This window comes from Salvelinus alpinus, chromosome 20 (genome assembly GCF_045679555.1).
Source record: "Salvelinus alpinus chromosome 20, SLU_Salpinus.1, whole genome shotgun sequence".
Lineage (NCBI taxonomy): Eukaryota > Metazoa > Chordata > Actinopteri > Salmoniformes > Salmonidae > Salvelinus > Salvelinus alpinus.
The window spans coordinates 27447214-27473967 of NC_092105.1; the positions used below are offsets into that span (position 1 = coordinate 27447214).

At 41.4% G+C, this 26754-nt stretch overlaps 1 protein-coding gene across 2 annotated transcripts in view; it reads right to left on the reverse strand.

Moving 5' to 3' along the window:
- The window catches only part of LOC139546603 (protein ITPRID2-like), a 64782-nt gene that overhangs the window by 31488 nt on the left and 6540 nt on the right, over positions 1–26754 (reverse strand). The window contains exons 1-5 of one of the 2 annotated variants that reach the window (XM_071355164.1): positions 9892–10129; positions 9114–9388; positions 8788–8830; positions 4037–4086; positions 1410–1463 (exon numbers count right to left, since the gene is read on the reverse strand). In XM_071355164.1, the coding sequence (XP_071211265.1) occupies positions 1410–1463; positions 4037–4086; positions 8788–8830; positions 9114–9321 (355 nt within the window). In that variant the 5' untranslated portion in view covers positions 9322–9388; positions 9892–10129. Of the gene's footprint in view, positions 1–1409; positions 1464–4036; positions 4087–8787; positions 8831–9113; positions 9389–9891; positions 10130–26754 lie in introns of those variants that run through there. The other variant, XM_071355165.1, reaches the window with a different exon arrangement.

Genomic DNA, 26754 nt, shown 5'->3' on the forward strand with positions numbered 1-26754 from the left:
GGGCGATGTTGTTGCCGGTGATGTCTGGTGAGGACCTGCCTTACAACAGGCCTACAAGCCCTCAGTCCAGCCTCTCTCAGCCTATTGTGGACAGTCTGAGCACTGATGAAGGGATTGTGCGTTCCTGGTGTAACTCCGGCAGTTGTTGTTTCCATCCTGTACCTGTCCTGCAGGTGTGATATTCAGATGTACCGATCCTGTGCAGGTGTTGTTACACATGGTCTGCCACTGCGAGGACGATCAGCTGTCCGTCCTGTCTCCCTGTAGCGCTGTCTTAGGCGTCTCACAGTACGGACATTGCAATTTATTGCCCTCACCACATCTGCAGTCCTCATGCCTCCTTGCAGCATGCCTAAGGCACGTTCACGCAGATGAGCAGGGACCCTGGGCATCTTTCTTTTGGTGCTTTTCAGAGTCAGTAGAAAGGCCTCTTTAGTGTCCTAACTTTTCATAACTCTGACCTTTATTGCCTACTGTCTGTAAGCTGTTATTGTCTTAACGACCGTTCCCCAGGTGCATGTTCATTAATTGTTTATGGTTCATTGAACAAGCATGGGAAACAGCGTTAAAAGCCTTTACAATGAAGATCTGTGAAGTTACTTGTATTTTTACGATTGATCTTTGAAAAACAGGGTCCTGAAAAAGGGACGTTTCTTTTTTTTCTGAGTTTATAAGCACCCACCAAATGATATAGTATTATGTCCGCTCGTAAGAGCAGCAACAGCAGGGAGTACCTTTTTGTAGCTTTCGTAAAAACTAAAGAGCCAAGCACTCCTACAATGAGAAGCTTCTAGCTCTTAATTGTTTAGCCACACAGATTTTCTGTCTCTCAAATCGCACCCTATTCGCTATATAGTGCACTACTTTTGACCAGGGTCCAGCCTAAAGTAGTGCACTATATAGGGAATAGGGTGCAATTTGACATTCAACCCTAGTCTCTCTAGAAGGCTCATTAACAACTGAAACTGCCATAGAAGTAATGTGGTCCTAGATCAGGGATTGGCAACTTGCGAGCAAAACATTTTAGCGACCCACCTTTGACAGCGTAGAGAAAACAATTTGGGGGCACCCCCGTTCGGTAATTGGACCATGATTACTACAAGTTTAGATAGCTGGCTAGACTAATTTACATGGGCAAATTGAGTGACTATCAGTGACTGATATAACAGAAAAACTGCTGATGCACAACCACATTTCGAAATTGCACCTTGTGTATTCTACTAATCTAACTCTCAACAGTAAATTGAGAACCAGACTGAGTTCACCCTCATTTATGTATTTTTTTTTCTTCTTTTAATTTATTTTATGTGGCAGACAGGGCTCTCCAGTTGCCCATCCCTGTCCTAGATTGTATTGCTCTAGTGACCCCCCACACACACCCCTCCCCCCAAACACATCTTGTCACTTACCCTCAGCTCCCAGAGAAAAGTAGTCTTCAAAGCTGCAGCCATTCTTTAGCACTCCTGTAAAGTACAGTTAGTTAAATCGTGTTCGTGAGTGTCATCTTCCATAGAGGGGTCATATTAGTTTGTAGGCCAAACCATTCAAACGCAACAGATGTTTTCCTTAGAAGACCAATTTTAGGGATGGTCTGACAAACACTACTGTAGGTCTGCAACCTTCCGCTGCAAACGTGGAAGACTGACACCGGCAGATGCGGTACAATGAGCCCATGCAAAAAACATACTGTATCTCTAGCAAAAACAGACGGATTTTGATGTTTTATTTATTATGCTAATTGGATTTCCGCAGGACATCAACTCTAGCGGTTTAAGCACACAGACAGAACTGTTTGTTTTATTTTTATTTAACCTTTACTTAACTGGGTCAGTTCAGAACAAATTCTTAGTTACAATGACGGCCTACCCCGGCAAAACCCTAACGACGCTGGGCCAATTGTGTGCCGCACTATGGGACTCCCAATCACGGCCGGTTGAGATACAGCCTGCAATCGAACCAGGGTCTGTAGTGCTGCCTCTAGCACTGAGCTGCAGTGCCTTAGACCTCTGCGCCACTTGGGAGCCTGTACGTATAGTGCATTCGGACTCCTTGATTTTTTCCCACATTTTGTTACGTTGAAAATCCTCAATCTACACACAATACTCCATAATGACGAAGCAAAAACATGTTTTTAGACATTTTTGAAAATGTATTAAAAATAAAAAAATAAAAAAACTTATTTAGATAAGTATTCAGAACCTTTTCTATATGACTCGAAATTGAGCTCTGGTGCATCCGGTTTCCATTGATCATCCTTGAGATGTTTCGACAACTTGGAGTCCACCTGTGATAAATTCAATTGATTGGACATGATTTGGAAAGGCACACACCTGTCTATGTAAGGTCCCACAGTTGACAGTGCATGTCAGAGCAAAAACCAAGCAATGAGGTCGAAAGAAATTGTTTGTAGAGCTCCGAGACAAGATTGTGTCTAGGCACAGATCTGGGGAAGGGCACCAAAACATTTCTACAGTATTGAAGGTCCCCAAGAATACAGTGGCCTCCATCATTCTTAAATGGAAGAAGTTTGGAACCACCAACACTCTTCCTAGAGCTGGCTGCCTGGCCAAACTGAGCAATCGGGGGAGAAGGGCCTTGGTCAGGGAGGTTACCAAGAACCCAATGGTCACTCTGACAGAGCTCCAGAGTTGCTCTGTGTAGATGGGAGTACCTTTCAGAAGGACAACCATCTCTGCAGCACTCCACCAATCAGGCCTTTATGATAAAGTGGCCAGGTGGAAGCCACTCCTCAGTAAAAGGCACATGGCAGCACGCTTGGAGTTTGCCAAAAGGCACCTAATGACTCTCAGACCATGGGAAACAAGATTCTCTGGCCTGAATGCCAAGCGTCACGTCTGGAAGAAACTTGGCACCATCCCTACGGTGAAGCATGGTGGTGGCAGCATCATGCAGTGCAGATGTTTTTCAGCGGTAGGGACTGGGAGACTGGTCAGCATCAAGGGAAAGATTAACAGAGCAAAGTACAGAGAGATCCTTGATGATAACCTGCTCCAGAGCGCTCAGGACCTCAGACTGGGGAAAAGGTTCACCTTCCAACTGGACAATGACCCAAAGCCCACAGCCAACACAACGCAGTAGTGGCTTCGGGATAAGTCTCTGAATGTCCTTGAGTGGCCCAGCCAGAGTCCGGACATGAAAATAGCTGTGCAGCGACGCTCCCCATTCAACCTGACAGAGATTGAGAGGATATTCAGAGAAGAATGGGAGAAACTCAGCAAATACAGGTTTGCCAAGCTTGTAGCGTCATACCCAAGAAGACTGGAGGCTGTAATCGCTGCCAAAGGTGCTTCAACAAAGTACTGAGTAAAGGGTCTGAATACTTATGTAAATGTCATATTACTTTTATTTTGTGCAAAAGAAAAATATGTTTGCTTTGTCATCATGGGGTATTGGGTGATGAGGGGGGAAAAAAACAATTTAATCAATTTTAGAATAAGGCTGTAATGTAACAAAACATGGAAAAAGTATAGGGGTCTGAATACTTTCCGAATGCAATGTATACCCTACAGTAGACTACATAACCATTTTGAACAGCCTACTACAGACAAACGCTTCAAACCAAGACAAATATTTACCGTCAAATACTTTCCTAGCTGGTTGGTTGGTAAATCTTACCTACTGTAGATAGCCATTGATCAAAGGGTACCAGCAGCCCATGTAGTTTGCATTACCAGTTAGACAAGGCAAATACAGGGAATCCAAATGTTATTCCTTTTAGCTCAGGATACTTGTATCATGCCTGAGTCTGTTTCTTACTTCGATTTAGAAGCACAATAACAGTTTGACAAAGCTACCAACTGGTAACTGGAGTGAGTGGGTGTATGAGTACAGAAGCTGGCTAGTATGCTCCAAAGTACACTATGGCTCCAAGGTGGGGTGTGGTGAGACAGTTGCGAAATACTCCACAAACACCCCCTTGGCGCACACACACACACACACTCCTCCACATGATCTTTTTCCATATGAGAGTTAGTTTTATAGAATAGGACTGATGTTATAGTAGAGGGGAATTCACCCTTAGACTGAGTGCTGCTCTGTTCATCCAGAGAGGCCCCAAGAGGAGTCCTGTGAAGAGACACACATACACCGTTAGGCGGGAACAAACTCAATATACTTAAAAATGACCAAAACATAACTGAAACTGTGTAGAAATAATGGACCTATATTCATACAGAAGACTGAATGCGTCCCCCGGGGCTAAATGAGTTCAACACACCTGGTCTCTAGTGTCCTCCTAACACTGTGCTGGCTCATTTCCTCACACAGGAAGACCCATACACAAACACTACAACCGTTTCATCTTTTTGTCAACTACCCACATATCAGCAGATCAAGTCACACCCAATCCTACTGTACAGTAGTACTATAGTTACTGTATCATGCAAATCTTGTTTGACATAAAGATCCCACACAGAACAATGCTCTCGTTGGCTGGCCCTTGCTTCATATTCGTCGCCAAACCCACTGGCTCCAGGTCATCTATAAGTCTTTGCTAGGTAAAGCCCTGCTTTATCTCAGCTCACTGGTCACCATAGCAGCATCCCCCCGTAGCACGCGCTCCAGCAGGTATATTTCACTGGTCACCCCCAAAGCCAATTCCTCCTTATAGGCCGCCTTTCCTTCCAGTTCTCCCCTGCCAATGACTGGAACGAATTGCAAAAATCACTGAAGCTGGAGACTCATATCTCCCTCACTAACTTTAAGCATCAGCTGTCAGAGCAGCTCACAGATCATTGCACCTGTACATAGCCCATCTGTAAATAGCCCATCCAACTACCTCATCCCCATATTGTTATTTATTTTTTGCTCCTTTGCACCCTAGTATCTCTACTTGCACATGCATCTTCTGCACATCTATCACACCAGTGTTTAATTGCTAAATTGTAATTATTTCGCCACTACGGCCTATTTATTGCCTTACCTCCTTAATCTTACCTTTTTTTGCACACACTGTATATAGATTTTTTTTCTATTGTGTTATTGACTGTACGTTTGTTTATTCCATGTGTAACTCTGTGTTGTTGTTTGTGTCGCACTGGTGTGCTTTATCTTGGCCAAGTCGCAGTTGTAAATGAGAACTTGTTCTCAACTGGCCTACCTGGTTAAATAAAGGTGAAATAAAAAAAAAAATAGGGTTGGAACAGGGTTGGAGAGCCCTGCTCTAGTCTAAGGTAGCACGTTACATAACATCCCTAACCCTGCTCTAGCTGGCTCCTAGGTCTCTACCTCACCTCTCTGTCAATAGATCAAACTCCATATGGTCACTATCCCAGACCTATGCTTTCTGATGTGACCTACTGTATTCAAATCTTACTGTACTTCTATAATGAGTCAGTCTGACCAACTCAAGTCTATATGCTAATTGTTCATGTAACATCTAGGTTAACTAAACTTGGAACAGCTGTCTGTAGGCCTATACCAGCGCCCTGCCATAATGAAGATTTCATAAAAAGGACATTATTGACATTGTGTAAAACCCTCAACAGCATGTGATTTTCTGTTTGCTCTCTCCCACTATCTCACTCTGTCTTACTCATGGACGTAGGTTCGTGGGGGATTTTCAACCAACTAGAATATTTGACTGAATAAATGATTCTAAGTTCCATGGTAATGTTTGTTTAACTTGTGCACTAAAGTACAGCGCTAAACCCTAATAAACATGACCCAGACTATTAGTAAGCAAGGAAATTCTTCCGGGAGCCATTTAACCTGTCACGCAGGCAAACTCAAGCGGGGATTTTTTTTTTATATATATATACTTAAATCATACTTCATATTTTAAGTATATTTAATATTATCAAATTGGAACAATTTTAAATACATTTAATGTCAATTTGATTTGTATTTTATTCGTACTTAAGTATGTTAAATATATTTAAAATGATATAAATTGGGACTTTAAAATGTACTTAAGTATTTTCTAGGTATATCAGATGAAGAGCAAAACAAATATTCTTTGAATGCACATTAAGTACATTTTATGTCATAAATTAGAAATATACTAAAATTGTATTGTGATTAGAATTCCTATATTTTCTTTGCAAAAAAGGTGTATTTATAATGTGTTTCAAGTATACTTTTACAAATACACTTCGACTCATTAACCACATTAGCTATTGTAATTGAGCCAATGTTATGCCAATGTTAACATGCTATTTACAATTTACAAGTAACACTTTTGAGAACTGTGCACCATATTTTAATTATTTTTATTTCACCTTTATTTAACCAGGTAAGCTAGTTGAGAACAAGTTCTCATTTGCAACTGTGACCTGGCCAAGATTAAGCAAAGCAGTGTGACACAGACAACAACACAGAGTTACACATGGAGTAAACCATAAACAAGCCAATAACACAATAAACAAGTCAATGACACAGTAGAAAAAAGAAAGTCTATATACAGTGTGTGCAAAAGGCATGAGGAGGTAGGCAATAAATAGGCCATAGGAGCGAATAACTACAATTTAGCAGATTAACACTGGAGTGATAAATGAGCAGATGATGATGTGCAAGTAGAGAAACTGGTGTGCAAAAGAGCAGAAAAGTAAATAAAATAAAAACAGTATGGGGATGAGGTAGGTAGATTGGGTGGGCTATTTACAGATGGAATATGTACAGCTGCAGCGATCGGTTAGCTGCTCAGATAGTTGATGTTTAAAGTTGGTGAGGGAAATAAAAGTCTCCAACTTCAGCGATTTTTGCAATTCGTTCCAGTCACTGGCAGCAGAGAACTGGAAGGAAAGGCGGCCAAATGAGGTGTTGGCTTTGGGGATGATCAGTGAGATATACCTGAGATATACCTGATTGGTATTTAACACTTTAGTTGTTCACATTAAGGACCCAGGCCTTCCTCATTAACATTTCAATAAATGTGTAATATGTAATGTGTAATTAAAAGTAGAACATTATTCAGTTTGAAGATTAACATCAAAACATTTGAATAAACTAAATATGAGGAACAATATCATATTATAAATCAAAACTTCAACTGCAAAAAAGGATGCTATAATTTTCAACTTTTGCTGCACTCTTCTGAACAGGAATTCAGAAAGTACTTCAAAACTCATTATTGGCAGTGAAACTACAGTAACTTGCAACATAATTCATACCCCTTGGATTTATTCACATTTTGTTGTTAAAAAGTGGGATTAAAATTGATTTAATAAAAAATAAAAATAAAAATCTACACAAAATACTATATTAAAGTGGAAGATATCTATAATTTAAAAAAAAAAGATTGCTAGAAATTAAATAACTAAAATATAGTAATTGCGTAAGTATTCAGCTCCCTGAGTCAATACATGCTGGAAACAATGTTGGCAGCCATTACAGATGGGAGTCTTCCCGGGTAAGTCTCTAAGATTATCTCTTTATTCTTTTCAGAATTCTTCAAGCTCTGTCAAGATGTTGATGCTCATGGCTACACAGAAATGTTCAAATCTTGCCATAGATTTAAGCAGATTTAAGTCAAAACTTTAGTGCCTTGTTTGTTAAATACAATATTTATGTTTTGGAATTCTGAATATTTGTATTCTTATTTTCATTCTGTCATTTAAATCATTATTGTGGCGTCACTACAATGTTGTTGATCCATCCTCAGTTTTCTTCCATCACTGACATTCAACTCTAACTATTTTACAATCACCAATGGCCTCGTGAGCAGTTTCATTCCTGTCCTGCAGCTCAGAAGGATGACCATCTTTGATGTGTCTGGGTGGTTTAATACATAATCCACAGCATACAGTAGTTATTAACTTGACCATGCTTAAAGAGATATTCAATGTCTGATTTGATATTGTTACCGATCTACCTATCACTGCCCTTTTATGAGGCTTTCGAAAGGCTCCCTGGTCTTTGTAGTTGGATCTGTGCTTGAAATTCAATACTTGACTGAGGGAACTCACAGATGTATGTATGGAGGACAGAGGAACCATTAGTCATAAAAATATTGTGTCAACCCCTATTGTTTCACACAGAGTCCATGTAACATATTCTGTGATTTGATAGGCCAAACACTCCTGAACCAATTTAGGCTTGCCTAAACAAAGAGGCTGAATACTTATGCAATGACTATATTTTTATTATTATTCAATTGTTTTCTTCCACTTTGACATTAGAGTATTTAGAGTTCATTTTTGACAACAAATGACAAATAAATCAATTTTAATCCCACTTACTTAACACAAAATGTGAAGAAATCCAAGGGGTATTAATACTTTTGCAAAGCACTGTATCGCTCAAGCAGTTTCCTTTAAAATAAAATCTATGCTTCAACTTAAAAACAACTCCAAGTGTATTTTGAAATGTGTTGAAGTTTGATAATATATTTATCGTACGAAAAAACAATGAATATAAAGTACACTTTTAATAAGTGTGTTGAAGTGTAGTGATATTATAGTTATACTTAAGATATACTATAAAAATACATCTCGTATTTGAAGTATATTATTTTAATGTTTAGTATATTTAAGTATACTAAACAAGCTGTAAAGTAACCAATAGTCATACCAAACAATGACTTTCCTGAGAAGCCAGCCATCCAGTCCCATTTAACCACAAGTCTTTATTCAAATGATGTCTAACTACATGTCTTTGAGGATAGCCTAGAAGTGACAATGACAAAATAGTAAGTATTTACTTTCCTGACTATGCTGACTGAGCAAGTCACTAGGCATTCCACACCAGCCTCCCTGATATACAGTGACAGTCAGGAGTTTTATTTACATGCAAATGTAAAGGTTTCATTATAATGCAACACTACAATACCTGCAGTCCTTGAGCCAGCTCGCAATCTTCTTAGGGACGGGCCCTGAGAGAAAAAAAAACGGAGCAATTCAAAGCCATGTACAACTGTTCAGTTTTCTATAAACGCAATTTAACATTCAATCTACAATGTAGATTAGAACTGGATAATAAAAAATAAAAAAAATCTGTTTGCTGTTGCAGGATTTTATTCCCTTTTGGGCTTGGTAATTATATAGCAACAAGACCTTAAGTAGGCTTTATTGTTTCGTTGTGACTTCCATGGAGCTGTAAAAAGCCAAACTATAATTATTTCTGCCTGCTGCTCCCTGTAGCTCATCCCAACGTACCTGGCTCCTCGGCCGGGACTGTCTTCTCCTCCATAGTGGGATCTGGACACAGTGTCTTCTCGCTGGAACCCTCCTGATCCTGGGTGTCCTGGCTCTCAGAGAGGCCCTGCCAGGAGTCTCTGCTCTGGATCCAGGCCTTCCTCATTATTGTCGCTGCCTTCCATTGGTGATCTATGCTGGGGCTCGCAGCAGTTTCACACTGCTCCATGGTCCGCTCCTGGATCCACAACTCCTCCTCTCCCCTGGCCTGGTCGCTACAGCAGGGGGCAAATCACCTGTAGCAAATAGGAGGGGATTGTTATGAGACTAGATGGTAGCCACACACACACACACACACACACACACACACACACACACACACACACACACACACACACACACACACACACACACACACACACACACACACACACACACACACACACACACACCTTGCACAAACAAGCCTCATTTCACTATACAAAGGAAAGGTATGAAAACATGCCTATGCCTGTAATATAACATCATCCTGCATGATAACCATGTATGCTCACAGAACAGAACAGCGTTGAGCTGTAAACGAGCAAATGTCCAATAATGGAACTGACTTTGGAAAATAAGTTGCTATATCATACAAACAAAGATAAAACAAGACTACACACAATTTGTTTCTTTCCATAACTTAGATGGCTAAATGAATTACGACCAGAACACCAAATTAATAAATGTGACAACCTCTTCAAGAACAAGAAGCAGAAGAACACAAAACAATCCGCACGACACACAACACTAATAATACCTGGTGGGAATTCCTCCTTCTGCCAGAATTATTATCCTAAGAATTCTTCCAAGAATACTAAGATTACTTCCAAAGCCATCAAATGTAAAAGTAGTTCCCACTCAGCCAGGCAGAGATGTGGGACAGAGGCAGGCAGGGTAGATGGATGGATACAGTGAGGAGCTACAGAGAGTAAGAAGTCCAACTGACAACAAGTGGAGCAGAAAATGACGGTTTAGTTGAAAGATTGCGTGCTGGTGCCGAGTCATTTCCTGTTGTGGATCAGCTCTTTTCTGAAGGGAGGATAGAGGGATAGACAGAAGGAGGGAGGGAGTTCTCACTGGAGTGTATAGGCCAAACCTCGAGGGACAAGAGGAGGCGGCTATTATTATATTAATTCTATTTCCAGAGTAATCATCTGAAATAAGAAGGAATGTAAATAAATAAACAAACAAACACAAAACAAACACTTTGCTCTCAAAACATAAAACAATGGCGGTGACAGACAGCTATCTAAATGTGTGGGAATCTAAAAAGGGGTAATTAGAAAATACCATTAACAAATAGGATTGTCTATTTAAATGAAGTACAGTGAGACATCTTGACGATACAAAGAGTGTCGATGAACTTAAAACACTTCTGCAGATAATGAACTGATATTCACATGACAGTTTGTGCTGCCATTTTGTGAAGAGGGAGCATATAAGGATGGAGACGGGTTGGAGAATGTAGCATTTTTCAAACAACTGAAGTATCATACCCAAGATTTTAAGCATTTTTTGTCAATTGTGTATCTACAGTGCATTCGGAAAGCATTCAGACCACTTTACTTTTTCTATATTTTGTTACGTTACAGCTTTATTTAAAATATGTATTTGTTTCTCATCAATCTACCCACAATACCCTATAATAACAAAGCAAAAATAGTTTAGAATTTTTTTGCAAACGTATTTAAAAAAAAACTGAAATATCACATTTACATAAGTATTCAGACCCTTTACTAAGTACTTTTTTGAAATACTTTTGGCAGCGAATACAGCCTGGAGTCTTCTTGGGTATGGTATGATGCTACAAGCTTGGCACACCTGTATTTGGGGAGTTTCTCCCATTCTTCTCTGCAGATCCTCTCAAGCTCTGTCATGTTGGATGGGGAGCGTTGCTGCACAGCTATTTTCAGGTCTCTCCAGAGCTGTTTGATCTGGTTCAAGTCCGGGCTCTGACTGGGCCACTCAAGGACATTCAGAGACTTGTCCTGAAGCCACTCCCACGTTGTCTTGGCTGTGTGCTTAGGGTCGTTGAACTGTTGGAAGGTGAACCTTCATCCCAGTCTGAGGTCCTGAGAGCTCTGAAGCAGGATTTCATCAAGGATCTCTCTGTACTTTGCTCCATTCATCTTTTCCTCGATCATGGTCTGAGAGTCCTTCAGGTGCCTTTTGGCAAACTCCAAGTGGGTGGTCATGTGCCTTTTACTGAGGAGTGACTTCCGTCTGGCCACTACCATAAAGAACTTATTAGTGGAGTGCTGCAGAGATGGTTGTCCCATCTTCACAGAGGAACTCTGGAGCTCTGTCAGAGTGACCATTGGGTTCTTGGTCACCTCCCTGACCAAGGCCCTTCTCCCCCGATTGCTCAGTTTGGCCGGGCAGCCAGCTCTAGGAAGTGTTGGTGGTTCCAAACTTCTTCCATTTAAGATGATGGGGGCCACTGTGTTCTTGGGGACTTTCAATGCTGCAGAAATGTTTTGGTGCCCGTCCCCAGATCTGTGCCTCGACACAATCCTGTCTTGGAGCTCTACGGACAATTCTTTCGACCTCATGGCTTGGTTTTTGCTCTGACATGCACTGTCAACGGTGGGACCTTACATAGACAAGTGTGTGCCTTTCCAAATCATGTCCAATCAATTGAATTTACCACAGGTGGACTCCAATCAAGTTGTAGAAACATCTCAAGGATGATCAATGGAAACCGGATGCACCTGAGCTCAATTTCGAGTCTCATAGCAAAGGTTCTGAATACTTATGTAACTAAGTTTTTTTTTTTTTGCAAAAAAATCTTAAAACCCGTTTTCGCTTTGTCATTATGGGTTATTGTGTGTAGATTGATGAGCGTAGTGTGTACAGCCCAGTACATCACTGAAGAGCTACCTTCCTGTAGGTTCACTCCAACCCCAGTTGTAAATAACCTGATTCATTTTATCAACCAGGTAATTATTAGAATTAGGTGTGCTAGATTAGGGTTGGAGAGAAAACCTACAGATTAAGAAATTACAGAAAACCTACAGATTAGGGTTGGAGAGCCCTGATATAGGGAATATGGTGCCATTTGGGATGCAGCATGAGAGACAGAGGAACAGCGGAAGTAATCTACTGTACCAGCTTAAATCATCTGAGCCCAAAGACACTAAAAATTAGGGGTTTAACAAGGGTTCTTCTAAGATCTCAAAGTTCTTCAGAGAATATTAGGGTTCTTGGAACTGAAAATTGTCCTCAAAAGGTTCTTCCACGAACCCCATAGGAGGTGGGGTTCATCGAGGAACCGCCTTAGGTTCCTGCAAGAACCCTCACCAACTAACTGCCAAACTAAACTGTTTGAATTTGAAAGGGCCGCATGTGCAGGCATTTAAACGAAAATGTTTAAGATCTCCTCAATTTAAGGTAAGGTTTGTCCCTTATATGATCTAAATTGCTATTGTTTTGTGATGATACCATCTAGCTTTTAATATTTGTGCAAATATTTCTAAAAACAGAAAATGGACACAATTCAATGGATATCAATCAAAGAGGTAAGAATATGTACTGTATGCTATAAGAATATGAAGGCTAACTTTTATTTATTTAACGAGGCAAGTCAGTTAAGAACACATTTTTATTTACAATGATGGCCTACCCCGGCCAAACACGGAATACGCTGGGTCAATTGTGCGCCGCCCTATGGCCTGATGTGATTCGGCCTGGATTCAAACCAGGGACTGAAGTGATGCCTCTTACACTGAGATGCAGTGCCTTAGACTGCTGCGCCACTCGGGAGCTGCATTGGGTGCAGATGACTGAACTGCTCACTTTTGTGTCGGTAGGTATACAGACGAGGAGGCATACAAGGGTATGTCTATTGGTATGTTATGGAGATCACATGTACCACCCTCCTCCCTTACCTCTTCAATGAAAACCCCATAGGCCTCTACAATATGGATAAGGTATGTGCATTCACATTTACCACAAAAACCAAGGTATGAATACTGTTGTTGTGTGCATGTTTAGTTAAACATCTGTATAATCACTATTTTTGCTGGCTTTGCTGGGAGTTTACCTCACATTTGGATTTTTTTTATTCTGCTTTGCCACTAAAATCATAATAAAACACTGACAACTAAAATATTGTTATGCGTATTATTAATATCATAATAACAACAATAAAATAAAAGGTTAAGAACAAATTCTTATTTACAATGACGGCCTAAGGAGGTCTCAGATGCAGATGGAATGTTGAATAAAAGAGTGTGAGAAAGGGAAGAGGGAAAGAGAGATTAGTGTAATGTGAGTGGAGGCTTTATTATAGCAGCTGTGTTGATAATCACTCTTTGCACTTACAGGCCTATCCACCGGATCAGACACTCAGACACTTACACCACTCATACTGACTAACAAACCCATTTGGGCTTGCATCCCAAATGGCACCCTGTTCCCTATATAGTGCACTACTTGACCATATCCCATGGGTAGTATTGCACCATGTAGGGAATAGGGTGCCATTTGGGATGCAAACCATGCATCAAGCCAAAATACGACTATTACGTATAAGGGTGTGCTAAGCCAGGCAATTTGAAGCTGCTGCCTCTGGTCCATACCTCCTTATAAATATTTTGAAAGTGCTGATACTGCAGAACAATAGTGGATTACAGAGCAGACTCTTTCCTTTCCCTGTCTGAAATGCAGCCGAACCAACCACAGCACAGAGACTGGAGGGAAACTGAAAGGCAGCCAAACCAACCACAACAGTAGCCTCGTCGCGGACCAGGGAAGTTCCATGGCAGAAATTAGTTTGGCCCCTGGCCAAACGGGGAGAAGGGCAACGGTCAGGGAGGTGACCAATTTACACACAGAATGTTAACCTGTTTAAAAAAGGTCTTACTCACATCGGCTACGGGGAATGTGATCACACAGTCGTACGGAACAGCTGGTGCCCTCACACATGGGTCAGTATTGCTTGCAGTTGGGTTTCCCTTTGTAATCCGTGATAGTTTGCAAGCCCTGCCACATCTGTTGAGTGTCACAGCCGGTGTAGTAAAATTCAAACTTATTGTCAGATATGCCAAATGGAGGGCGAGGGAGAGCTTCGTATGCGACTCGGTGTGTGGAGTAAAGGTGATTTAGAGTTTTTGCCTCTCTAGTTGCACAGGTGACATGCTGGTAGAAATTAGGATATATGGATTTCAGTTTTTCAGAATTAAAAATCACCAGCCACTAGGAGCCCCACTCTTTTCTTATTTTTTTATGGCCCTATACAACTTGTTGAGTGCTGTCTTCATGCCAGCATCAGTTTGTGGTGGTAAATAGACAGCTACAAAAATATAGATAAACTCTTGGTAAATAGTCTGGTCTATAGTTTATAATGAGGTATTCTAACTCTGGCGAGCAGAACCTTGAGACGTCCTTAATAATAGAGATTGTGCACCAACTGTTGTTAACAAAAAGACAACACCCCCCTTGAGCTTACCCGACGCTGCCGCTCTGTCCTGCTGATGCATAGAAAAACCAGCTAGTTGTATATTATCCATGTCCTTGTTCAACAAAGTTTCAGAGAAACATAGAATATTTACGTTTTTCAGGTCCCGTTGATAGGATAGTCACGTACATAGCTCGTCCAGTTTGTTCTCCAGTGATTGCAAATTCGCCAATAGAACAGAGGGTAGTGGTGGTTTATTTACTCGCCACCGTAGTTGCATCAGGGTGCCCGCAAGTCGGCCTCTATATAGTCGTCTCTTTCTCTTATGAGAGTTGGAATTAGGGCCCGGTTCGGGGTGAGCAGTATGTCCTGCAATGCTGACCCGTTGAAGTAGAAATCTTCATCCAAATCGAGGTTAGCGATTGCTGTTCTGATTTCCTATGACTGAAAAGAGCTTCTGGACATGGTTGTGGAAACATTATTTACAAAATAAATATTTAAGAACAGCGAAAGAAATGTATAAAAAAGGAAATGGCAGAATTGGTCAGGTGGCCGTAAACCGGCCGCTATATATTACAGCACAATTTCAACAGCTAGCAGCTCAATTGAGTTAGCCTACAAAGTGGCCTAATCTACAGTAGCAAGCAAGCTAATAATATATTGTTTAACATTTGAAAATTGTTTTTACTTACTTGAATAGATTCTCCCGCTGCCTCTGTTTTTGGGTCCTTACCAAAACAAAATAATGGGCAATCTTAAAGGTATTTTCGGGTGGTAGCAAAGCACAGGCAGCATCGGATGAATGGCGACATGGAAAAATTCTCGCTCACCTGAGCGCTTCAGAACATGTCGTGACGTTTGACTTTATCAGCGTACTCCTTTCAGTAAATATTTTTGTTGTTGTTAAAAAAACGCAGACTGTCAGCCACACTTAAAAACAGTGATGAACATAACACACAGCACCCCCATGTGGGGGGAGGGTTCTTGAAATGTAACATCTGGGAGCCAGGGGACCATTCAAAACGGTTTTGCAATACAAAATTCTCCAGACCTCCAAGGGAGGCGTGACAACGATGTGATTTGAGGTATAGCAACGCGAGACTAGCTTAACATTGACCAAAGAAAATACCTGGCCTGGTCAAGACCTAGAGAACTATGAGTGTCAGTGTGTGTGTGTGTGTGTGTTACAATACATTGTTTATTTATGTCTGTGTGTGTGGGTGGGTCTGTATCCAACACCACAGCACGTCTATGCTGCTGTCCAGCTTGGTCAGAATGAACACTGTTCAGCTGTTATCATGCCCATCAACATCAAACTCCCTTGCGACCAAACATGTTGTAAAGAGGATACTTATATTTATACAGAACAAAAATATAAATGCCACAATTTCAAAGATTTTACTGAGTTACAATTCGTATAAGGAAATCAGTCAATTGAAAGAAAGTCATTAGGCCCTAATCTATGAATTTCAGATAACTCGTAATACAGATATGCATCTGTTGGTCACAAATACATTAAGACAAAAGGTAGGGGCATGGATCAGAAAACAGTCAGTATCTGGTGTGACCACCATTTGCCTCATGCAGCGTGACACATCTCCTTCGCATAGAGGTGATCAGGCTGTTGATTGTGGCCTGTAGAATGTTGTCCCACTTCTCTTCAATGGCTTTACGAAGTTGCTGGATATTGGTGGGAACTGTAACGCTGTTGTACGCTTCGATCCAGAGCATCCCAAACATGCTCAATGGGTGACATGTCTGGTGAGTATGCAGGCCATGGAAGAACTGGGACATTTTCAGCTTCCAGGAATTGCGTACACATCCTTACGACACGGGGCTGTGCATTATCATGCTGAAACATGAGATGATGGTGACTGAATGACACGACAATGGGCCTCAGGATCTCGTCACGGTATCTCTGTGCATTCAAATGACAATTGATCAAATGCTATTGTGTTCGTTGTCCGTAGCTTATGCCTGCCTATACCATAACCCCAACGCCACCATGGGGCACTCTGTTCACAATGTTGACATCAGCAAACCGCTTGCTCACACGACGCCATACACGTGGTCTGCAGTTGTGAGGACATACTGCCAAATTCTCTAAAACAACATTGGAGGCGGCTTATGGTAGAGAAATTAACATTCAATTATCTGGCAACAGCTCTGGTGGATATTCCTGCAGTCAGCATGCCAATTGCACGCTCCCTCAAAACTTGAGACATCTGTGGCATTGTGTTGTGTGACAAAACTTCACATTTTAGAGTGGCCTTTTATTGTCCCCCGCACAAGGTGCACCCGTGTAATGATCATGCTGTTTAATCAGCTTCTTGATATGCCACACCTGTCAGGTGGATGGATTATCTTGGCGAAGGAGAAATGCTCACTAACAGGGATGTAAACGAAATGAGAGAAATGTGCACGTATGGAACATTTCGGGGATATATTACTTAAGCTCATGAAACATGGGACCAACACTTTACATGTTGCTTCTATATTTTTGTTCAGTATAGGTCCCAGTCTGCACCCCTTTCACACACCAACCTCCTGAACCCTGACCCCCCAACCCCTTTCAGCAGAACTAAAGATGCCCAGTTTCCACATCATGGGCCAAATGTGACCCATCATCCATCAGTTAAATCGTGACTGCCACCACATCCCAAAGACAAACAACCAGAAAGGAAATACTCTGAACGGTGGAGGTAATGGAACGGGGAGGTACTTTCTGAACTTGTGTTTAGTTGCAAAATGTTTTGCTAGTGTGCGCTACTGAACACCAAGTCCCACCCCAAAACAAAGCACTTAGTAAGAACTCCATTCAGCCAACAAGTAGTTTAAAATTTTAATAAAGTTGTCACGTCTTAAGAGAAAATATATTGGGAAAACTCATTATTGAACTTAAGAGTATAGGCTACAGGAGGTTGGTAGCACCTTAATTGGGGAGGAAAGGCTTGTGGTAATGGCTGGAGTGGAATGGTATCAAATAATTGACATGTTTCCATGTGTTTGATGCAATTCCATTCATTCAGGCCATTATTATGAGCCATCCTCCCCTCAACAGTTGTGTAGGTTTACATAATTTGTTTAAGAGTTCTTCCAACCCCTTTGGGTTGTGCATTACATATGTGGTGTGTCTCGGGGGGTTGGTTTGTAAGTAAAAATACAAATTGCCTTTAATCAGCAAAGAAAATGCACGAATACAGTATCCTCCGTTTAGCTTGTCAGGGATCTTGCCTCTATACGGACATACGTAGTTTTTCTTAACCAGCTATCGGTTATGACCTTCTAAAACAAACAGCACAGTAGCACTACTATGATGGTTTCTTTTTTTATGCAGTGTCGCGTAGATAGACTAGTCAAAATGGGTCAACCACAGTATCCAATCCTACTACAGCTCTTAAAAAATACATTTTCTCTCAATAAGATTACCTTACAAATAAAGCTTAAATGAAAAAAATATAAATAAAGGCAACTTCTTCTGGGAAAATAGGCCTTCTATATCGGTGCCAACAAGGGCCTTTCGTTATGCCAAACTTCTTTCATAAAGTCCAGTTCAAAGTTAAACAAATTCAAAATCCCAAATGGCACCCTATTCGCTATACACTGCACTACCTTTGACCGAAGCCCTAAAGGCTCTGGTCGAAAGCTGTGCAATATATGGGAATAGGGTGCCATTCAAGAATTAATGCCGGGGTTCAGAGCTGCAATCTGGCTATCTGAACCACGACTGCTTTGTCTAGAGCTGTAACAGAATACCTTGGCCTGCCAGCCATCCCACTGCTTCGTCACGTACACACATGCACGAACACACACACACGTCCTTTTCTACTGACATTGTGCAGTCAGCTACCACAGCAGCACACTGACTGACACAAACACACTCCATTCTTCATTGTGATGTTTCACAGAGCAATGTAGCGCCAGGGTGTTACCTTCCTCTGCTGTGTCCTCTCTGTAAAATGCACTTTAAAATCCTAATTAACTTGAAGCTTGCAAACTTGGATGCAAGTCCTGAAGAAACACATACAAATTATTAAAAGCCCAGTGCAGTCAAAAATGTGAATTACCTGTGTTTCCTATACACTCAGTGGCCAGTTTATTAGGTACACCACCCCGTTCATGAAAATGGTTTGGTCTTACTGACAGTCACGTGGCCGTGGCTTGCTATATAAAGCAGGAAGACAGGCATCGAGGCATTCAGTTACTGTTCGATTGAACATTAGAATGAGCAAAACGAGTGACCTAAGCGACTTTGAGCATGATCGTTTTTGCCAGGCAGTGTTTAGGGTTTACGATGGTGCGACAAACAAAAAACAGTCAGTGGCAGTCCTATTGGCAAAAACAGCTCGCTTATGAGAGGTCGAAAGAGAATGGCAAGAATCATGCAAGCTAACAGGCGGGTAGCAGACCGGCATCTTGGAACTCACAACTTGTCGGTCCTGGTCACGAATGGACTATTGCAGCAGACTACCACACCGGGTTCCACTCCTCTCAGCTAAAAACAAAAAGTAACGGCTCTAGTGGGCACGCGATCACCAACGGTGGACAACTGAGGACTGGAAAAACGTTGCCTGGTCTGACGAATCCCGGTTCCTGTTGCGTCATGCTGAAGGCAGAGTCAGGATTTGGTGTAGGCAGCATGACTCCATTGCCCCATCCTGCCTGGTGTCAACGGTACAGGCTGGTGGCGGTGGTGTAATGGTGTGGGGGAAGGTTTTCCTGGCACACGTTAGGTCCCTTGATACCAATTGAGCAAGGTTTATATGCTCCGATGAATTCAGGCAGCTCTGAAGGCAATGGGGTTCCGACCCGGTACTAGTCGCACAAAATGGAATACAACATTGCGGATAAATTTCATCTGTACAACATCTAAAGACCTGCATCACTATAGTGAGAGCTTTGACATTTCTATAAGGACATATTTGGGTGAATTTGGAGCCTTTGTTCATATTTCTTCAGGGCCCCCATACTACACAATGAGGATGAAGAATTTGCTGTTTGGGATAAGTTTCTCAAAAACGTGATATCACAAAATAAAGTTGTATGGACCCTTCTATAACATGCCATTTACATCCCTTCTATAACATGCCATTTACACCCAAAAATGATTTGATATAAATATGGCTGCATTGGACCTTTGAGTTCTACCAAATAAAGCTGAAGCAATATCATGTAGCATTAGATCCCAAACAAGCATGAATGACCCACGTACTGTCAGACCTGACAAGTCAAGAAGAGTCTCAAGCTCTCACTAAATATTATATATCCTGGATATGTCAAACAGACTGGGTTCCAATCCAAATAAATCGAAAATGTAAGACTACGTTTTATTTAAGAACAAAGTGACATTGCTTATGATAGCATCACTTTTGGTATTTTTGTGAAAGTCTCATTCCGACAGGGTCGAGCTTAAGCCTAAGTTTCCGTTTCAATTCAAACAGAGCGTCGTCGAGGCGATGTGAAGTTAAGATTTATCCCAGATTTATCCTGAGGAAGAAGAAACTGTGCTTGACCTAAAGAGGCTCCAGGACTGACAAAGCACACACACACACACACACACGTGTCAGTGTGTTCCTGATTGGATCCAGCCAAAGGATTCACACCTCTGGTACCCCTGCCTCTCTGTGAATATTCTCACCACAACCTATAAAATGTGTCACTTCAACCCTTTATTCCCTCGTAGAGGCAAGTAGACCAGGGGTGACCCTAATGTGCGTCCCAAATGGCACCTTCATCCTATATGTAAAGGGCCTAGCGTGCCATTTGGGATGTAGCCTATGCCTAAATCACAGTGCAGTGGTTTAGAGAGTGACCTATCAAAAATGATTGCTGTTGGCAAACTTGACCATGACCCAGGTTATATAAACATAAAAAAGGGCAGGAGAAGTTTAGTGTGTCAAGTTCAACCCATGTCTATCACTTTCACAGCTGGGAGCTGAAGAAGAGAGAGATGCAAAGTTGGGTGACAGAATGACGATTTGTGGCGTCATTCTTTAACCAAACTTTGCATCTGCACTGTTCTTCAAGCAAATGTGTTTTTGTACAATTTGTTGTGGTATTTGTTAAAAGTATAGTGCATAGCTGTCTGGTATATTTAACTTTACAATTGGTTTGTTTAACATTATCATTGTTTTTGTTTGACATACAATTTAAAGTGAAACATCTGAGTATCAAATCAAATCACATTTTATTGGTCACATACACATGGTTAGCAGATGTTAATGCGAGGGTAGTGAAAAGCTTGTGCTTCTAGTTCCGACCATGCAGTAATATCTAACAAGTAATCTAACAATTGCACAACAACTACCATATACACACAAGCGTAAAGGAATGAATAAGAATATGTACATATAAATATATGGATGAGTGATGGCCGAACGGCATAGGTAGGATGCAGTAGATGGTATAGAGTACAGTATATACAGTGGGGAGAACAAGTATTTGATACACTGCCGATTTTGCAGGTTTTCCTACTTACAAATTACAGACCTCTACATGCTTTGTATCATAGGTACACTTCAACTGTGAGAGACGGAATCTAAAACAAAAATCCAGAAAATCACATTGTATGATTTGTAAGTAATTAATTTGCATTTTATTGCATGACATAAGTATTTGATACATCAGAAAAGCAGAACTTAATATTTGGTACAGAAACCTTTGTTTGCAATTACAGAGATCATACGTTTCCTGTAGTTCTTGACCAGGTTTGCACACACTGCAGCAGGGATTTTGGCCCACTCCTCCATACAGACCTTCTCCAGATCCTTCAGGTTTCGGGGCTGTCGCTGGGCAATACGGAGTTTCAGCTCCCTCCAAAGATTTTCTATTGGGTTCAGGTCTGGAGACTGGCTAGGCCACTCCAGGACCTTGAGATGCTTCTTACGGAGCCACTTCTTAGTTGCCCTGGCTGTGTCTTTCAGGTCGTTGTCATGCTGGAAGACCCAGCCACGACCCATCTTCAATGCTCTTACTGAGGGAAGGAGGTTGTTGGCCAAGATCTCGTGATACATGGCCCCATTCATCCTCCCCTCAATACGGTGCAGTCATCCTGTCCCCTTTGCAGAAAAGCATCCCCAAAAAATGATGTTTCCACCTCCATGCTTTACGGTTGGGATGGTGTTCTTGGGGTTGTACTCATCCTTCTTCTTCCTCCAAACATGGCGAGTGGAGTTTAGACCAAAAAGCTCTATTTTTGTCTCATCAGACCACATGACCTTCTCCCATTCCTCCTCTGGATCATCCAGATGGTCATTGGCAAACTTCAGACGGGCCTGGACATGCGCTGGCTTGAGCAGGGGGACCTTGCGTGCGCTGCAGGATTTTAATCCATGACGGCGTAGTGTGTTACTAATGGTTTTCTTTGAGACTGTGGTCCCAGCTCTCTTCAGGTCATTGACCAGGTACTGCCGTGTAGTTCTGGGCTGATCCCTCACCTTCCTCATGATCATTGATGCCCCACGAGGTGAGATCTTGCATGGAGCCCCAGGCCGAGGGTGATTGACCGTCATCTTGAACTTCTTCCATTTTCTAATAATTGCGCCAACAGTTGTTGCCTTCTCACCAAGCTGCTTGCCTATTGTCCTGTAGCCCATCCCAGCCTTGTGCAGGTCTACAATTTTATCCCTGATGTCCTTACACAGCTCTCTGGTCTTGGCCATTGTGGAGATGTTGGAGTCTGTTTGATTGAGTGTGTGGACAGGTGTCTTTTATACAGGTAACGAGTTCAAACAGGTGCAGTTAATACAGGTAATGAGTGGAGAACAGGAGGGCTTCTTAAAGAAAACCTAACAGGTCTGTGAGAGCCGGAATTCTTACTGGTTGGTAGGTGATCAAATACTTATGTCATGCAATAAAATGCAAATTAATTACTTAAAAATCATACAATGTAATTTTCTGGATTTTTGTTTTAGATTCCGTCTCTCACAGTTGAAGTGTACCTATGATAAAAATTACAGACCTCTACATGCTTTGTAAGTAGGAAAACCTGCAAAATCGGCAGTGTATCAAATACTTGTTCTCCCCACTGTACATATGAGATGAGTAATGTAGGGTATGTAAACATTATATAAAGTGGTATTGTTTAAAGTGACTAGTGATACATTTATTACATCCAATTTTTTATTATTAAAGTGGCTAGAGATTTGAGTCAGTATGTTGGCAGCAGCCACTCAATGTTAGTGATGGCTGTTTAACAGTCTGATGGCCTTGAGATAGAAGCTGTTTTTCAGTCTCTCGGTCCCAGCTTTGATGCACCTGTACTGAGCTCGCCATCTGGATGATAGCGGGGTGAACAGGCAGTGGCTCGGGTGGTTGTTGTCCTTGATGATCTTTTTGGCCTTCCTGTGTCATCGGGTGGTGTAGGTGTCATGGAGGGCAGGTAGTTTGCCCCCGGTGATGCATTGTGCAGACCTCACATCCCTCTGGAGAGCCTTGCGGTTGTGGGCGGAGCAGTTGCCATACCAGGCGGTGATACAGCCCGACAGGATGCTCTCAATTGTGCATCTGTAAAAGTTTGTGAGTGTTTTTGGTGACAAGCCAAATTTCTTCAGCCTCCTGAGGTTGAAGAGGCGCTGCTGCGCCTTCTTCAAAACGTTGTTTGTGTGGGTGGACCATTTCAGTTTGTCCGTAATGTGTATGCCGAGGAACTTAAAACTTTCCACCACTGTCCCGTCGATGTGGATAGGGGGGTGCACCCTCCTGCTGTTTCCTGAAGTCCACGATCATCTCCTTTGTTTTGTTGACGTTGAGTGTGAGGTTGTTTTCCTGACACCACACTCCGAGGGCCCTCACCTCCTCCCTGTAGGGCGTCTCGTCGTTGTTGGTAATCCGCATCACTCTGTTACCTTGGAATTGCCCACAGGACTGGACAGTGACTGTAACCCTCCCAAAAATTGTCTGTGGACATTGTCCTCTGTGCTCACCTCCTGAGCCTGTCTGCCTGTCTTACTACTGAGTGATTAACCGAAATGTTGGTTCTTTTCTGTTTTTTTTAAACAACTAATTGACTGACATCGGTTAAATTATTTGATAAATCAGATCCAGCTTGAACTGTACGATGTAGTAGGGAGTATATTCTACATAATTACCACATTTTATGCGCTAAACTAACTAAAATGGGCATAATCCATTGCGCATCTACTTGTCCGGTCTATTTATTTTATGCCTGCTACGGAAGAGAGAAGAATGTGTGATCGTGAGGTGATATAGAGAGCAGATGTTGCTTCGCGATGTATCTCTACCTGAAAATACATGATCTAAGTGATTGATCGTTGGTATTCAGCAGTCATAAAAGTATGCCTTATTTACTTTGATAAAATCAAAATTTTGTAGTTTTTTCAGACAGCATAGGCAGCAGCTCTATAGAGATTAAATAATAAAGTCATCAAATAAAACAAATGTAATATACACAACTGACATATTTTGTTAAAGTAATGTAATGTTAATAAATTATGGTTATATGTGATAAGCGGTAATTGGCAGTTATTAACATTACTTTAACAAAATATTTCAGTTGTTGTGTATATTACATTTGTTTTATTTGATGACTTTATTCATGGGAATTGTATTCATTGTTTTATTCTGTGTTGTTCAACCCACATAATGCATAGTGCATTAAAGGGTTAAAGAAAAAAAAGGGACTAAAATCCATTATTATTTTTGAATAGTCGAACCAAAAGTGAACCGACCCCAAAAAGCACTAATCGATCAGCACTACGGCCTTTCTGTCCACATAGATGTCTGTCTGCTTGATTGCCTGATTGCCCTGCCTGTCCACCTGCCTGCCTTTATGCCTGGATAGCAAAGGTACACCACCAGCCAACAGGCAGGAACACAGCAACACGCAATGTACCGTCCTGGAGCATTATCATAACATTTTCTTATAACAGCTGAAAATGATGGGTTTAATAGCATCCACCTGATATTAGAAACAACAAACTACTACTATTGTACTGTAAGAGATTTGCTGGCAACATTTTACAGTGGGTCACTTCCATGTAAAAAGGACCCATGAGCACCAACATGTGACATTCATAGGAGCATATCAAATTGGGTGTCAAATGAAAGCTAAGAGTCTATATTTTTGAGAAACTAAGGCATATACATAGTGCTTTCAAAAAGTATTCATACTCCTTGACTTACTCCACAATTTGTTGTTACAGCCTGAATTCAAAATATGTTTCTCACCCATCACACAATACCCTATAATGACAGTGAAAACATGTTTCTAGAAATGTTTGCAAATGTATTGAAAATGAAATAAAGAAATATGTAATTTACATAAGTATTCACACCCCTGAGTCAATACACGTTAGAATCACCTTTGGCAGCGATTACAGCTGTGAGTCTTTCTGGGTAAGTCTAAGAGCTTTGCACACCTGCATTTTACAATATTTGGCCATTATTCTTTTCAAAATTCTTCAAGCTCTGTCAAATTGGTTGTTGATCATTGCTAGACAACCATCTTTATGTTTTGCAGTAGATTTTCAAGCAGATTTAAGGTAAAACTAACTCGGACACTCTTGGAACATTCTTGGCAAGCAACTCCAGTGTAGATTTGGCTTTGTGTTTTAGGTTATTGTCCTGCTGAAAGGTGAATTAATCTCCCAGTGTCTGATGGAAAGCAGACTAAACCAGGTTTTCCCCTAGGATTTTGCCCGTGCTTAGCTCCATTGTTTATTTTTTATCCTGAAAAACTCCACAGTCCTTAACGATTACAAGCATACCCATGACATGATGCAGCCACCACTATGCTTGATAATATGGAGAGTGGTACTCAGTAATGTATTGTATTACCCCAAACATAACACTTTGTATTCAGGACAAAAAGTTAATTGCTTTGCTACATTTTTTGGCAGTATTACTTTAGTGCCTTGTTGCAAACAGGATGCATGTTTCGGAATATTCTGTACAGGCTTCCTTTTTTTCACTCTGTCAATTAGGTTAGTATTGTGGCATAACTATAACATTGTTGATCTTTCCTCAGTTGTTTTCTCCTATCACCACCATTAAACTAGAGTATGTAACTGTTCTAAAGTCACCATTGGCGTCTGTGAAATCCTTGAGAGGTTTCCTTCCTCTCCAGCAAGTGAGTTAGGAAGGACGCCTGTATCTTTGTAGTGACTGGGTGTATTGATACACCATCCAAAGTGTAATTCATAACTTCACCATGCTCAAAGTGATATTCAATGTATGTTTTGTTTTTTACCCATCTACCAATAGTTGCCTGCCTTTCTGCGAGGCATTGGAAAACCTCATTGGTCTTTCTGGGTGAGTCTGTCTTTGAAATTCACTGCTCGACTGAGGGACCTTACAGATAATTGTATGAGTGAGGTACATAGAAAATGACATGAAACAGTATTATTGTATGTGTGAGGTACATTGAAAATGACGTGAAACAGTATTATTGCACACAGTTTGAGTCCATGCAACATACAGTGGGGCAAAAAAGTATTTAGTCAGCCACCAATTGTGCAAGTTCTCCCACTTAAAAAGATGAGAGAGGCCTGTAATTTTCATCATAGGTACACTTCACCTATGACAGACAAAATGAGAAAAGATAATCCAGAAAATCACATTGTAGGATTTTTTATGAATTTATTTGCAAATTATGGTGGAAAATAAGTATTTGGTCACCTACAAACAAGCAAGATTTCTGGCTCTCACAGACCTGTAACTTCTTCTTTAAGAGGCTCCTCTGTCCTCCACTCGTTACCTGTATTAATGGCACCTGTTTGAACTTGTTATCAGTATAAAAGACACCTGTCCACAACCTCAAACAGTCACACTCCAAACTCCACTATGGCCAAGACCAAAGAGCTGTCAAAGGACACCGGAAACAAAATTGTAGACCTGCACCAGGCTGGGAAGACTGAATCTGCAATAGGTAAGCAGCTTGGTTTGAAGAAATCAACTGTGGGAGCAATTATTAGGAAATGGAAGACATACAAGACCACTGATAATCTCCCTCGATCTGGGGCTCCACGCAAGATCTCACCCCGTGGGGTCAAAATGATCACAAGAACGGTGAGCAAAAATCCCAGAACCACACGGGGAGACCTAGTGAATGACCTGCAGAGAGCTGGGACCAAAGTAACAAAGCCTACCATCAGTAACACACTACGCCGCCAGGGACTCAAATCCTGCAGTGCCAGACGTGTCCCCCTGCTTAAGCCAGTACATGTCCAGGCCCGTCTGAAATTTGCTAGAGAGCATTTGGAT